The 16,072-nt window shown below is 35.4% G+C and overlaps 1 protein-coding gene and 2 long non-coding RNA genes across 9 annotated transcripts in view; 2 read left to right on the top strand and 1 right to left on the bottom strand.

Moving 5' to 3' along the window:
* The first annotated feature begins 440 nt into the window (after window positions 1-440).
* LOC147384525 (uncharacterized) lies at window positions 441-1,500 on the top strand. Its single transcript, XR_015173115.1, has 3 exons — window positions 441-636; window positions 808-891; window positions 972-1,500. It is a non-coding gene; the product is annotated as an uncharacterized LOC147384525 (long non-coding RNA).
* A 391-nt stretch (window positions 1,501-1,891) lies between these two features.
* On the top strand, window positions 1,892-3,973 carry LOC147384526 (uncharacterized). The gene is made up of 3 exons (XR_015172430.1): window positions 1,892-2,518; window positions 2,927-3,056; window positions 3,144-3,973. It is a non-coding gene; the product is annotated as an uncharacterized LOC147384526 (long non-coding RNA).
* A 2,108-nt stretch (window positions 3,974-6,081) lies between these two features.
* Window positions 6,082-16,072, bottom strand: part of LOC147384527 (callose synthase 5-like) — a 49,145-nt gene continuing 39,154 nt past the window's right edge. The window contains exons 1-5 of one of the 7 annotated variants that reach the window (XR_015172591.1): window positions 14,299-15,527; window positions 7,763-7,867; window positions 7,539-7,631; window positions 6,555-6,661; window positions 6,082-6,431 (exon numbers count right to left, since the gene is read on the bottom strand). Coding sequence is in view for 4 of the 7 variants with exons in the window: in XM_086425538.1 (XP_086281664.1) it covers window positions 7,374-7,631; window positions 7,763-7,867; window positions 8,092-8,100 (372 nt within the window). In the remaining 3 variants the exon portion in view is untranslated. The other 6 variants (XR_015172592.1, XM_086425540.1, XM_086425539.1 and 3 more) reach the window with 6 other exon arrangements.

Below are 16,072 nucleotides of genomic sequence, written 5' to 3' on the forward strand. Positions count from 1 at the left end.
AGTAGGTTTCCATCAGAGAATATATAGAAGATAATCTTAGGCCAAACTAAATACTAATCAGTGAAGACAAGACTTTTATATTAAACGAAACAACAAACTTGTATTTCAAGTGACGCGTCGTTTAAAGCATGCTTCCTATAGTTGTATTACTTGCTTGCATCAAACTCGGATTCATTTAGTTCATTACTTCCTATATTATTATGCAGTTGCATTATTCCTTACTAAGAAGCTATATTTAAATGTTGTGATGATGCAAATGTAGATGCAGAAAGATCTAATATTAGGTCAAGAGTTAGGTGTAAATCCAATGTCATCTCGATACATTTAATTTCACTAAGATACGTATGTTTTATGATTTCTTTTATAACTATTTTTGTTGTTGTTAATTAACCCCTTTTTAACTCCGCCAATGTAAAATTATATGTTTTACATTGCCGGTCCCAAGCCTGGATAAAAGAGGAGGGAAAAGAATGGTCCCAAGTCCAGATGACTGTTGGAGGATTCTCTTGCGAATAAGCTCAAATGCAAGAATCATCAAGTAATAAAGAGATCCTTCTGAAGATGAATGTGGTGCCTGATTTTGAGATATGGTTTTTTTTTTTGAACGATCGCTTCTCCCTTTCCCCTCTTTCAAAGGTATTTGTTTTTATTGTTATTACAGTTTTCTGGTTTTTTATTGTTTAAGTTATGTTCGTATCTTGTTAGCTATTGGTTGTGTTCATCTAAGGTTATATAAATATATAAACATAACAAAAGATCTTTTGCTTATGTAACTAACATATCTCTCGGACCTTCTATTTGGGTTAGAATCTAAAGTTCCATCAAGGTATTCCTGATGATTGCTCCAACGACCTTTGTGAAGATACATTGTCCCATTTGCATCCCAGAAAGGTCTGTGATTTCATATGTCAGCTACATAATAATGAAACTTGTGATTTCATTGGAACTTAAAATAACCTTTTTATTTTCAGGTGCCACGTCTCCATTGTTTAATACACAGGAAGCTTGCAGGTGATTTCATTATAATTATTTCTGTTTATTTTTACTTTTATCTTTTGTTCATTCTTCTTCCCCAACGAGGTTTGCCAACTGTTACCGGATGTTTATCTAATTAGTTGAGTAAAATGCTTGGTGTGTCTGTATCAGGTTGGGTCGTCTCTGACTGAAAGAAGTGAACTTTCTGCAAGCTTCGCTGCAGAAACATGAACACAAAACACTGTAATTTTCTTCTGTGGGACCACCTTTACTACACTATCATACTACTACTACTCATCAAGATTTTCTTTCTTCTCTTGAAAGGAGCGGGCCATTCATATCGAAAGTAGAAAGTAAAACAAAAAGTTAGCTCAGTTACATTTAGCCAACTAAGCATCTCTACACGTGGCAGTCATGATTTAATAGATACCTGCCATTTGTCATCTGTCATAGCTATCATCTGTGAGAAAGATCCATAATTAATTCATTTGTTTTTTCTTAGGGATCCATCCGATCAAAATTGATTCCAAAAAGAAAAACAGACATTTTTTTTTTCAGAGATGTAGGGCCTGGATTCGACATATTCTCCCACTAAAAGAAAAGCAATTTGAGTTCTGGGGGTGAATTTACAGGGATACTTTTGCCGTTGTCTTCCAAAATGTCATATAAATTTAAAATTTAGTACTGAGAAGGGGGCATATATTGTCACCTTTCAAATGTCTGAATTAGGCTGTTTGTGTGTGAGGCTACATTGGAATTGTAGTTGGACTAATTTTTTACAAATGCAAACTCACCTGTTTTGGTACATTTTCTTAAGTAATACTTCTGTTATCCATTGTACGCGAGATTCATTCATTGACGTAAATTTATTGTCAAGATACCTTGATGTGGTTAAACCATATACGAAAGTCAATTATTTACATATACTACTCTCTTTTGTGTTAAAGTATGATGTGGTTAAACCATATACGAAATACTGCTCTCTTTTGTGTTAAAGTGGACCTACTGACTCACATGATTCAGTGATTCTAATAAGTATTTGTTGTGGTCGATTACCCCACCCCATAGAAATATTGAGATATACCTCATCTCTTTATAGGTTTTACTTTCTCTATGATGCTTATGGGAATTAACCAATTTATTATAAGTTTTTTATTTTTTTATTTTTTTATTTTTTTAAATGTTTAGCTAGTAGCCAATTTTAGTTTGGAAGGTGACAATATCTGGAATAGTTTTTTCATCTTTTACTTTACTTAAAGAATAGTTTGATAGATGTGTCTAATCGTTTGTATTTTTATATAGTTTTTCAATTTTAGTTTTGAAGGTGACAATATCTGGAAGGTAAAATGGCTGCTTTGATCTCTACAACTGAATTAGACTGTTCATATTGAATCCTGCATTGCAGCTTATGTGTAGCTTTTAAGTTGAACTTATTTATTTTTGTGTTTCATGGTGTACCTATCAGAATTGGACTACCGTAGCACAGTGTATCCATGACATTCTTAAAGATTAACCACATCTGCGGTTAACTCATGGGCGGAAGGTATTTTACTTAACGACTTGAAGATTGTCTTCTACTTCATGTTATTTCCCCCCTTCATTTGGCAATATTGTGGTTGTCATTTGGACCTGATTCAATACAAGTAAAAAATAATGAAAACTTAAGAGTGGTCTACTGTATGGATTCACCATAGTTAGCAATTCTCCACATTATTCACTAATTATACACGGAACTTTTTACCTACAAATTATTCACGGTTTAGTCATTTTACATACCTTTAAGAAAACTTACTTGGAGATGTTTTAAGGTAAGGTTTGTTTTGGTTGAGAAAAGCAACTTGGCCAACCATATATTATATCAGAATCAATCTTTCAACAACTGAAGTAGAAGATCTTTGATTCTTTACATTTAATCAACATATATAAGAATTGAATTTGTTATTGAATACAGGTAAAATGTCTGTTATTTGGTATGGAACAACTCCTAGGATAAACATAATGGACCCAGATCGCATAAGGGATATTCTGTCTAACAAGTTGGACCATTTTGGCAAGCTCAAATCGAACCCACTCGTATTGTTGTTAGTAGATGGTTCTGTTTGTGCACTTAGTTGATGAATCCAATTTTTTCAATTGTGATGTTTCAAGTTTACTTTTTCTATGTGCAGGTGGATTTATTTTTCTATGGAGTGACAGATTTCCGATTGTAAAATTGTATCTATTGATAGCGTTGAATCATCAACCAAGGCATGTGGGATGGCGATGATTGGTGTTTCGTGTTAATATATGTTCACCCCTTATTATTGTTAAAGAGATCTAATTACCGTTTGTGATTGAAGTTATATTTCACATGGATTACACATACAAGATACTTTTTTTATTTATTGTTTTGTTTCCTCCCTCGTGTGGACTACAGTTCCTTTGTCAGGTGATGGTTGGGATGCTGCAGCTGCAGCTGCACCCTTGCAATCGGGCTGATTGTAAAACCTTGTGGGCGGCTCGGTGTACACGAATTGTAATCCTCCGTTAAGTCTGATGGCGTTACACCCACAATTTTAGTGGGTCACAGCCCAGTAAACTCGCTAACCAATCCGTAAACTCGCTACCAGCAACAAGGTTGGCTCCACAGACTATTAACATAAGCACCACCATTAAGGTTGTTGTGGAAATAAAGGCTGAAGGAGGTTTGGTAGAGTCCATGGTGTGAGTATAGTAGAGGTTGATGTGTATCAATGTATCTGTTCTTCTATCTATTTCTAGGACGGAGGTTTCTTTTTTTGTTGTGTGCTATCCGTATCGGAAATGATGGGTACATCAATTAGATTCAGTTTCAGTTTCATTATTGACTTAATCATCAATAAACGTTTCAAAGTTCTGTAGCATTTTAATGCAATACTGCAGCCGGAAGTACGCTATCAGTTTTCTGCGAACCAACAAAAAATTAATTTTTTTTTAATTATAAATTCATAAAAACGACTGCCATCAACAGTCGTTTTTTCCGACTATAACAGTCGTTTTTTCCGACTGCCCAAAGCCGTCGTTTTTTTCGACGGTCTTTTTGACGGATCAAAGCCGTCGTTTTTCCTACTTTCTTTGGCAGTCGCTTTGTAATCGCGACTCCTTTTTAAACGACTGTGCAAACGACTGTAGCAGCAGTCGTTTTTGTCAAAAACGACTGTTCAAGACAGTCGTTTATCCCGCAATATGACGTAGTGGAAATGGGGTATCCAAAATAGATTGCGAATATAAGTGCAATCCCTAAAAAAGATGGGAGAGTCAGGGTGTGCATAATTTCACGAATCTCAACAAAACTTATCCAAAGGACAACTTCCCTTTGTCGAAGCTAGATAGGCTGGTAGACGCTACGTCGATACATAAGAGGTTGTCCTTCATGAATCGATACTCAGATACAACTAGATACCACTGGCCACAAAAGATTAGGAAAATACTTCCTTCATAACAGAGTAGGGATTGTTCTACTACCGAGTCATGTTGTTCAAACTAAAGAACATGGGGGCCACCAACAAGAAGTTAGGCACCAAAATATTTGAATACATGCTCGTAGTAACTATGGAAGTTTACATTGACTATATGTTTATCAAAAGTAAATTAACAAAATAGTACCTGAAAGATCTTGAAAAAACATTCGCAAGGCTCAAGGAGTACAACGTGAGGTTAAATCCGAGGAAATGTATATTCAAGGTTTCTTCTGGCAAATTCCTAGTTATGCAGAGGGGAATAGAGTTAAGTCCTGATCAAATTCGAGCACTAACAGACATGTTGAGCTCCAATACCGTAAAGCAAGTGCAACCTTTGACAAGAAGGATCACCACACTAATTAGATTCATCTCTCACGCCTCAAATAGACCTAGTCTATTATTCAAGCTACTAAAGAAAGGGAGAAAATTCAAATGGATTGAGGAATGCGAGAGGGCAGACCTCAAGACATACTTAGGAGAACTACCAATACCCAACACGCCAAAAGATAATGTGGAACTAAGATCTATCTAGCAATTACGCCCTTATCAGTAAGCTCAATACTATTCAGAGTTGATTTGGGGTGGGAGTATACCATTTATTTCATCAACAAAACCCTCGGAGAGTATAAGGGACCATACACTCAAACGGAGAAAATAAGGCTAGTATTAGTATACTTCGTACAAAAGCTCCAACCATACTTTCAATCCTACCAAGTCTAAGTGATCACTGATTACCCATTAAGATACATGTTGTAAATGATGAAAATGTCTAGAAGAATGCAGAAATGGATTGTAATGCTCAGTGAATATGATATTCAAACAACAATGAAGGGGCAAGCCCTCGCAAACTTTTTAGTGGATTTACCAATCGAAGACCCCAAGATGGAAAAAAGACAAAGATGACGTGGAAGTGGCCATCATAGAGAAGGATAATGCTTGGAGTTCAAAGGTAAGTTGAGTAATGTTTGTTGATAGTTCTGCAAACTATAGTAGCCCGGGCATCGAGATAATACTAGTAACTCCAAACAACGATCAACTAGAAAAAATGCTTAAGCTTTGATTCGGTGTTACCAACAATCAAGTAGAGTATGAGGGTGTATTTAATGGGTTGAAAATGGCTAGGGATGCCAGCCTCATTCACAGATTCACAGTTAGTAGTAAGTCAGCACAATGGGGAGTATGAAGCAAAGGATGAATGAATGGTAAAATACCCCGTCCTATTAGGAGAAGAACTTTCAGGGTTCGACGAGGTCCGCATAATGAGAATATCAATGGATGATAATTGACATGCTAACTCACTGGCTTATATGGCTTCTATGCTCGGTGAGTCAGATGTATAGGAACTTCCGGTAGAATACCATCATAAACCTAGCTAGCATAGAAGAACAATTATGCTGTAAATTATCTATTGTTAGAAGGTAAAATCAAACAATTATGCAAATGTAACTACGAATCCAAATTCTAATCTACAATTTAAAATCAAACAATTATGAAAGTCCGGATGAATGCATAGAAAGCACACTAAAACTGAGCATCATTATAGGTCGGTATTTTTCCCCAAGTACAAGTGACTTTATCATCGCTTCACCCATACCTCAGAGATGGGCGATAATCAAAGGAAGAACTATTGAGAATAAATATGCATCTTAATATTGGTTGTGTCTAAGAACATAATCCCCAATTCTTGTCAAGTATTATAACAAAAAACAAAACCCATATACACAAAAAAGTATCATTAATGGAGAACAAAATCTTCAATTTCCGATAAAATAAAACCCATCTTCGTTTTGCAGACTTCCAATTTGTCGTGGAAATGATATATTTTCATCTATGAACGATTCTTCGCATGTGTTGAATTATGATATAAGCTCACTAGCCTCTACCTATGAGCCACAACCAGTCAAGTGTTACCCTTGCAAATAAGCCTCCTAAAAGACACAATACAAACAAATTCCCCAATGCATTCTGCTCAGGCCCCTACAAAAACATCATATTTGTATTATCAACTTGTACAAATGGGATAAGGCGTAGTAGATAGCGATGTTGATATATCAAGTAATATACAATAAACCCAAAATCCAAAAAACATAATTAACTAACCTTCTAACCTTTAGGTATTGCAGTAAAGATACAAACAGTGAGAGAACCGTTAATTAATCCTAAGAAGGATGTTAACAAGATCATCCAGCCTTGGTCTCCATATTTAGCTGTGAAGTAGAAACATGGGATGAGTAGGAACTGAGAAATAATTGCAATCATGATGCCCTTCCGCAACTTCAACTTCAGGCTTTCAATGAGAGGAATGTATCTTCCAACAAGCATATGTGCAAAAAGAAGAGGTGGATATTGTTATAGAAATGAAAACTATTTTTGATTAATCGCTAATTAGTATTTGTGATTGTGGAAAAGGAAAAATTACCATGAACCCAATCTATGTGACCCAGTATCTTCAGATAAAAATTCGGGGAACATTGACAATGTCAGAACGTATATCATAAACATGCTAGTGGCATAGTCTTTATTCGGAAGAAATAGCTCAAAATGGCCATATTTTCAACTACTTTAAGTTCAGGTTTTTGGTTATTGTACCAATTCCTTTGGTGCTAGTTTAATCATTAAGACCCACTGAAACTATTTAGTACTGAGTCTTAATTCCTAAGTATCAAATGCCATATTCAATGGACTTTCCTATAATATACAGCAACTACAACCTTTCTAAACTTTGAATGTGGAACACTACAAATAAACAAATTACCTACAACCCATGGAATTAAGATAGATTTTCTATAATATGCAGCAACTACAACCTTTCTAAACTTTGAATATGGAACACTACAAAGCCAAAAGGTAAGCTCAGCAACTAATTGTTCTAGTGGCACAAGGATCAGAAACAGGGTGAATATGATTTACACTTAAAAATCATTTTGAAGTATTCGGGTAGCATAGATTATTGATGAGGACACTAGAAGATGTAAATACTTTACGTTGAAACTCCTTTTCTATATTAATATTTCTGGTTGTGGCCCGCATAACCCCAACTTTACCATCAAAAGAGTAAAATAAAATGAGACAAAAAGTACATGCCTTGTTAAGAGGCTTGGGCTTGGGTACCAGCCTTATATGAACATTGGCAAGCAGTAAAATCAAGTGCTCCCTTTGGTTCCTGACATTGTCTCTCTACGAACCAATATAGATCAAAAGTCATTAATCTTGTGAAATATTTTTGAAAGCAAAATGAGATGCTGACAACAATATTGAAGATAACGATAATAATGGTAGTGGTAGTTGCAAGAATACACAGAATATACCTTGAGGGTTATACCAGTATTAAACCATACATCTCCAGTCACCTTCGAACTATCAAGCTCAATGATGCTAGGGATGGACTTGAAGTGGCTTAGGAAGTTGCTAACCTGGAAAAGATAAAACGAATCAATCAATATATAGCAGCAACAAAACTAAGGACCAGTAGTCCATCTAACTGCATTCATTCCTTGGAAATTATACATTTTTAAACTAGGCCCCAATTCAATATAGGGGTTTGCAGGATTAGTTTTACAAATTAATGCAATACCCCATGCTTTACAACTAGGATATGTGCATCATCTAGATGTAGAGATCTTAGTTCTTGTCTAACCTCTTCCATAATTGCATTATGATCCCAGGTTAATTGGAAGAGAAAGTTGTTCCTGTTAAGTTTGGGAAGTTCAAAAATGCTGATGTTGTCAAAGGAGGAGAAGGTAGAAGTCGTAGTAGTAATAGTAACTTTGATGATAGTTTAGTGTGTGTGTGTATGCGGCGCTCGTGTGTAGATCTCAAAATTGATTTGATATATTTTCCTAAAAACATAATTTGTCTAAAATCAAGGAACATGGGTAAAGAAAAAATTATTTAATACCCAATATGTCAATTGGTTGTGTTTTAAAAGCACAATATGTCAATTGGTTGTGTTTTAAGTTCCCCCTTATCTCTGTTTTAATAACGGTGACCACAGAATAAACACAAAGGGCTTTTTAAGAGCACAAATTTTTCATACTTGGACTTTTAGAGATAGAAAAATCAGAAGTCTTAGGAGTTAAAAGCCCATAGACTGCTTTTGCTACATCTTGAAGTGCATCAACATCTAATCTAGAATCAATTTCATCTAAAATTGAAAGTTTAACTTAAAAGTTTCAACTACACAGTTACTCTGTTTAGAATCTATTTAATATTTCTGAGATCAAGGAGTAGCTACAATTGGTTTCTCTCCAATGGCAAATACTTTGTGACCATAATGAGTTAGATATTTGCACACACTCCCTCTATTTTCTTTCAATCACTTTGGGCTATAACAAAAAATAAAACATGAATTAGGCAAAACATGCACCAAATTACACTTTTAAAGAACAACCCCTTCAAGAAATGGATATCTTCAAGCTTGTGTGATCAATTAAAACTTGGGGTCACCCATGACTTGGAACCATGGCTTACAACAAAACATGTTTCTAAGACAACTTAGCTTACAATACAAACCCGACTAATTAAAAACACAGTTTTAGTCCATTCTCAATAGTTAAAGAGCCAAATTACACAAACTAATGATATATGACAACTCACCAATTCATGGTATGGTAGCTTGAGACCACTCTCTGAGCATTTTCTTTCCTTCCAATGATAAGTAGGAGTAGAAAACTCATAACCCCATGGTTCTGATGTAGTACATGAGCACTTCAACCAATTGAGGAAGGGGCTCAACCCCAAATCTTAGAAAACACTTAATAAAAAGTAATGAGATGAGAAAGACTTTTATGGCCCATCTCATCTCCTTTACACTATCTGTGGTGCAATTGCCACTTTACTGTTACCAAAGAAAGGCTACCATATTCGATAAACATGAAAAAATATATTGATGAGTTTAAAACTTCCATCAAATTTCTGAAGGTGTACATAGACATCATGAGATTGCAATTCAACATCAAGGTTAGTTGATCACAAGGTAAAGATGTATCATCATAGTCATGATCATGGGTTAAAATATCGTATCTATTGAAAGTTTCAATAAATGAAAAAATCGATACATTCGATACAAACTAATACATTCCGATAAATACCCGAAACATTCAATGTTTCGGAGTCAATGTTACGTATAGGTCTTGGTCGATATTGATACATTCCAATTTTAAACCATGGTCATGACCAAAGACTAAGAAGTTGAGGTATATAATATGTAACAGCATTTATAGCCTACCTCCAATTATGAAATAATGGAAAAACAACCATCTACTACCAACAACTTCATTAACCTGCATATTTCAGCATATCTTACCATGAAACTTTTAAAATCAATTGCTGCAAATTCATCAGGGAAGTTCAATATATTGGAAGGTTTGGGCACAATAGGGAATAGGGCAATGTCCACATGGCTAGTTCAAAGTGTCATTTACCAGATCAACAATCTTGTTCGGCCACATCACCACAACTACTCCAGTGAAGAGGTATAAAGTGATGTTCCAGAAAACCCTTGTACAAATATGTGCATGCTAGCACACATCATAGTTCTTTCCATCTATAATGGATGCTAATGCTTAACAATCTTTGCACTTAATTTTTATAGGTTTAGTGTGTCTATGGTATCACCACACATAGACTTTACCGTGCCAACAATAAGATCATAAACAGCACAAAATCACAGCCACCACCATAGAAGGAACACAAACATTTAAAGATAGTTTTCCTTGTGGAATTAAAAAAAAAAAAGGATGAAAAAACTTGAATAATGGTACAAAATTTCCCGCAATATATATTTGCCCTATATCCATATTGTAATTATATTATCTACTATGAAAAGATATTTGGAGAGACACTCCAAACCCCTCAATGAAATACAGAATTTTTCTTACACAATACCTCGGCATGGAACAATTTCAGCCAATTGAAGGGTGCCACATGGCAAAAGAGAGGCATGTTTATGCATCCAAAAGGACTAAAATTTCCAATGGCTACAAATTCACAAAGAAATGTATAATGCATGGAGAAGTATAGTATTTAGATCTAATAAACATTGCCTAGCCAGTTTGATACAGATATTGCTTGAAAAGATTTAACAACAAGGGTTGATCCTTCATTGATTAGATCCATTATATCAATTCCCAGTACACACAGATTACCAGCTATCTTGAAATTCAAATGATGATGAGTTTCATCCCTTTAGGATTTATTGGTGTTCATCTTATATCCTTGTAAGCAACATATGAACCAAAGGATATTTTGCAGAATAGTGTTATTATATGACATATATGATAATTTTCAGGTTATAGGGAATGAAATGTCTGAAAAAATCCAACCTTCAACTAAGAGAAATCAATTGAAGAGAACAAACAAGAAAACAATAACCAAGAAATCAACCACTAAACAAGCCGCCCTGATTTCACTATGTTCAAAAGCCAAAAAGGAATTACAATATTTCTCTCATAGAAAATTAGAAAAAATACCCCTAACAAATTAGGGTTAGGAAACTACCAACAGAAAAGTATGGTTATTCGATGGTTTGAATAAGAATACTAGAATCTTAAAAACATAGACTTGGAGAGATTGGAGATAACAATTTTTAGAAGCCAAACCTAACAACTAATATAACTAAAAATTATTTAACCAATACATAACAATACGTGTAACACCCCGAATTTTCAATTCGTATCTCGAGGAAAAATAAATAGTGGAATTTTAAGAAAATCTTGAAAGTGGGACTTAGGGATAAAACTTTAGGATATTTCTGATCATTTTTAATGGAATCTGACTTCACCATTGGATTCAAAATGATCGAAAATTGGATTCAAAATGATCGAAAAACATACTTTAGCCTGTAAACACGCTCAAATGAGAGTCCGAATATAGAAATTGCAAAATCCTCGATTACCGGGTCGGACCAGGCTAAAATAATGACTTTTTATTAGAGTAAGAATTTTTAAAATTTGATCATACCATTGGATTTGTAATGAAAAATTATTAAACATGAACTATTTATTTGTCATTTTTGGAGATCAGGAAGTCAAATTATCGTTAAAAACAAAAATGACATCAAGTTTAGGGGTCACCTCAGTCCAAAAATGTAAATTTTTGTTAGAGACAGAATTTGTAGAAATTGACTACACCATTAGATTCAGAACGAAAAATTAGGTGAAATAGAATATTCATTTGTCAATTTTGAAGTCCGGATGATAAAATTATCGTCGATCAAAATAATTGACAAAATATCGATTTTGTCCCAAATTTTATATAAATAAAATTAAAAATTTTTTTTTCTTATTACTTCGTCTCCTCCAACCGTCCAACAGCCGACGTAAAAAAAAAAATTATTTTTTTAAAACTTCAACCTCAGATCTATCGCAAATGGTTCGCCGTTGACGACCGACGCAGAAGGGAGAAATGTCTGCAACTGCATTCTCTACAAAACCCATCCAACCTCTTTCCATTTCACTTTCTTTTTCATCCAATATCGTCAAAAATCTGCCATATTTGTATACGAAAATTTTGAAACTTTGACCTCGAATTTCGTCCGTTTCGGGGTCAAATCGTCTTCCGACGCAGAAGGGAGAAACGTCTGCAGCCTCATTCTCTACATAATCCACCCAAATTCCTTCCATTTTCTCGTCTTTTTCACCCCGTATAGTAAAAAATCAGCCGTATTTTTATACGGAGATTTCGTAACTTCGACCTCGATTTTCATTGGTTTCGGGGTCAAACTGTCTTTCGCCGTAGAAGGGAGAAGAGATGAGCACATCGAGATATTCGAAACTACCGGGCCGGTTTTGAAAATCAGCCACTTTGAAGTTCGATCCGTCTCGATTTTCGTACTAATCGCCTCCATTTTCGTGCACACGCTTCGATCCTTTTGCCTAGACATTGTAAAGAACTCTTAATTTCTATTAGTAATCGTAGATTGTGAAAATTGCATTTAGGATTTTATTGAAAAAAAAATTTTGGATGTATTTCCGAAATATAGAATTCTTTTGTTATTTCAAAAATTCACGCCAGAAATTGCATGTTCGAAATGTTTAATTGTATTTTTAACAAATTATACGTGGATATGATATTTTAACGGGTTATTTCCATAAATTGGGTCTTGTGCACTGCTCGGACCCCGTTTTAATATAAGTTTTGTATTTTTTCAAGGTTTTTGATAAAAATGAACTTCATAGTTAGAAAAACGATTTATTATTCAATTAACTCATGTTGAGTTGATGAATATCAGAAAGTGGATATTTTATTTGAGAGATTGAAAATTATAAAATTCGAAAAAAAAAAAAGGGAAAAAGGGTATGAAACGGTAAAATGTCTGAGTCACACCAAGGGGTGATGTCTGCATTTTACGTTGTTGTGTTGTGTGCAGGTTGGTGAACAGATATCTAGGGATAATATTGTTGGTTGCATGTTTATTTAAATTTCTGTTTGCGCGAGGCGCTGTATACGTTTCCGTTTTGTTATTTATTTTAGGCCGGGTAGCCACACTTGCATGGTAGGAAACTAGATATCTATTCTCAACCTTGTATTGTTAATTTCTCTTTTGTTTTCAAATGAAAATAATATATATATGTACCTATTTTGTAAACTGTTAAAGAGTTTGTGTATGCCTGAAGGGATAGTGCATCATATCATCCGGAGTGGTGTACTAACCTGGGATGTACGGTAGGGACCACCAAGCTCATACGTGGTATGGGACGCGTATGAGAGTGGAGTCACAACTCGAATCCGGGATATTTCTCTCTATCTTTACCAGTGAACTTGTAATGTAAAGGTGGTTGTATACGAATGATTTGTATATTTGGGAATCACATGCACGCCTGATAGGCATAGACGAAAATGATTAGTCAGTGATCACTAACAATCTATAGTAGTCGAACGTTCTGACACATCGAAAAGAGACCCATTGCTTACGGTCACGTCAAACGGCCAGCCTGAGCCGGATAAATAGTCAACCAAGTGTGGTAAATGCAGCGACCGACCACAAAATCAGGAACTAAAAGCCAGAGAAGAATTGTAACATTATGTCCCGACTTGGAGCGATCCAGTCGTGAATATCAACTCTCTAATTCTAATACTCCACCATTGTGTATTATGTATCTGTTACTTATTTTGATATATAAAATGAAATCCATGTTTATTGTTTCCATTTGATCAATTAGATTTGTATGAAAAGAGAATGTTATAGTGAGTAATGCTGATAATCGATGTAATGTGAGTTTTAAAATGTTTGGTTGTTCATCCCTGGCTATATGTACCAGTTAATCGTAGTTTCTTCTTTAAAATTTTGTATATTTTAAAATGATTTAATATACTTATTCGTTCATGTTAGAAGAGGTTATTGGCAGAAATTGTGTTATTCCTTACTGGGTAACCATTGTTACTCACCCTTTCCTTCTCCATTTTTTTAGTTTCAGATCCGAAGCTTAGCGAGGCAGGTGTAGAACCTGAGTGAGAATCATCTGGTGGTTCAGATAGACAGCCAGAGTCCGTCACTTGGTGAGTTAGTGATATCGAATTGTCTAAAAGTATTATAGATTTTGTTATGAGCGTTAGGACTTTTGTTAGAGTGAGAAATAATTGTATAATCCTGTATTCTGGTTATTCTTCCGCACTCTGATCTTTTATACGTTATTAGATGTATATAGGCTTCTGCTAGTATTATATTTTGTATATGTATGCAGGATTGTATGTCGTTTATCAGGTGCAGGTTAAACGCCTTGGAATACTAACATAAACAGAGGAGACCATGCCGAAATTTCGAGGTGTCACCTAGTACCTCGAGATCTGACATGGGGATTTGTGTTAGTGTTCGGCGGGGCGCCACAATACGAATCAATAATACCTTAGTAGAAGAACTTTGGATCGTATTTGTTAAGGGCAACCGAATCTGATTATCTTCATTTGTATTCAGTTCATTTCCATCACTAGCAATTCAACTAGAATGGAAAATTAAACAAAAAAGGTGCTATAACTTCATCATAAAAGCAAAGAAATTTACCACATTCAGGAGTCCAACGCAATCTCCTTTTCGCATTCTAAAACACAACCAAATTGTCTCTCTAGCCCTTTCTCTTCCAAAAATGCGTCCTAACCACATCATCCCATAATCATTTTGGGTTCAGAAACCCTAAGTTTGATCCGTGGCGAAAATCCGCCTTCGTTTAAACTATCCAAGAGAAGAAATTGCAGCCAAAGAGATCATCACAAACAAATCACCCATCAAGAACATTGGAGAATCAGGGATAGAACATAGAAACACAACAAAATCTGGCGACGGTTCGAACAAACCACTCATGGTGAGTTCTGCAGGATGAGCCAGGCATCCAAAACTCAACAAAATAGAAAAGAAATGCCATGCTTTCTCTCTCTCAATCTCACTAACAGTCCAGTATTCCGAATTTGTGAGGTAAGTTACCATGGCATCTCTCCTAAATCGAATTCACTTCCATCGAAAATTAAAGATGAACTTGATGCTGAGATCAAGATTCCTCCATGAAAATTAGGGGATTTTTAATCCAATTCGTTTGGTTTTGAGGTCCATAGAGAAAGATACCTATTTGAATTGGGAACAAAAAGAGCAAATTAGGTTTTTTGTCGACTACAAAGTGCAAAATGAAAATTAGGTTTTTTCATAAATGTTGCAAAAAGGTTTACTAAGGATTTGGGAATGTATTTGTGCGATTTATAGAAAAACTCAGCAAAAGTCAAAAAGTTTGTTTGAGAAAGATAGAGAGAACACGTTGCCAACGATGGAAGCAAATGGCGACTTAGCTCTGCTTCCTCATCACTAGAGGAACCTAACAAATGCAGGAAGGAAAAGGAGAGAAAATTTTGCGATTTTGTTCATATGCTACAACGACGGTAACAATTTTTGGTCGCTAAAAATAGATAGAGCGATGGTTTAGATGAGGTCGTCGTTGAAATCCGTTGCTATAGAACAAATTTCTTGTAGGGCTAGTATAGAAGAACGGAAGACAATGTGTATGCAAATTGACCCATCTCTGACTTGGATCGATGACTACATAACTAACCTGAGGGAAGGAAAACTACTAGAGGACAAAAAAAAAAATAAGATACCTCATGTACAAAATTTTGAGGCATACTTTGGCCGGAGAGGAGCTTTTCAAGTTGTCTTGCAAGGGGCCCCTCTTGAAATGCCTAAGCTCAGACAAGGTCGAGCTAGTTATATGGCATAGATACATGAAGGAATCTGAGGAAACCATTCTGAGGGTCGATCCTTAACAAACAAAGTAATCACTTAGGGGTATTATTGGTCGAGGATGCAAGAGGACTACAAAAGGTACATGAGGGAATGCGATCAATGTCAAAGGCACGCATGAATGATTTTGCAATCAGCAGGGGAGCTTCACCCAATGTTGACCCCATGGCTATTCGCGATATGGGGAATGGATGTAGTATGTCCTCTATCACGAGAGTCGAAAGGTTGAACATTCGTACTAGCAGCAATCTATTATTTTACAAAATGGATCGAGACAATACCATTGTCTTGGGTAATGTAGACACCCCATTTTTGCATCTGCCTAATTCGACAATGTGTTTCCCGGTTGCCATGAATTCATAATCGTTACGACTCGACATAGAAATTTACGCATGCC

Source organism: Akebia trifoliata, chromosome 15 (assembly GCF_017979445.1).
Source record: "Akebia trifoliata isolate Shusen 1 chromosome 15, ASM1797944v1, whole genome shotgun sequence".
Taxonomy (NCBI): domain Eukaryota; kingdom Viridiplantae; phylum Streptophyta; class Magnoliopsida; order Ranunculales; family Lardizabalaceae; genus Akebia; species Akebia trifoliata.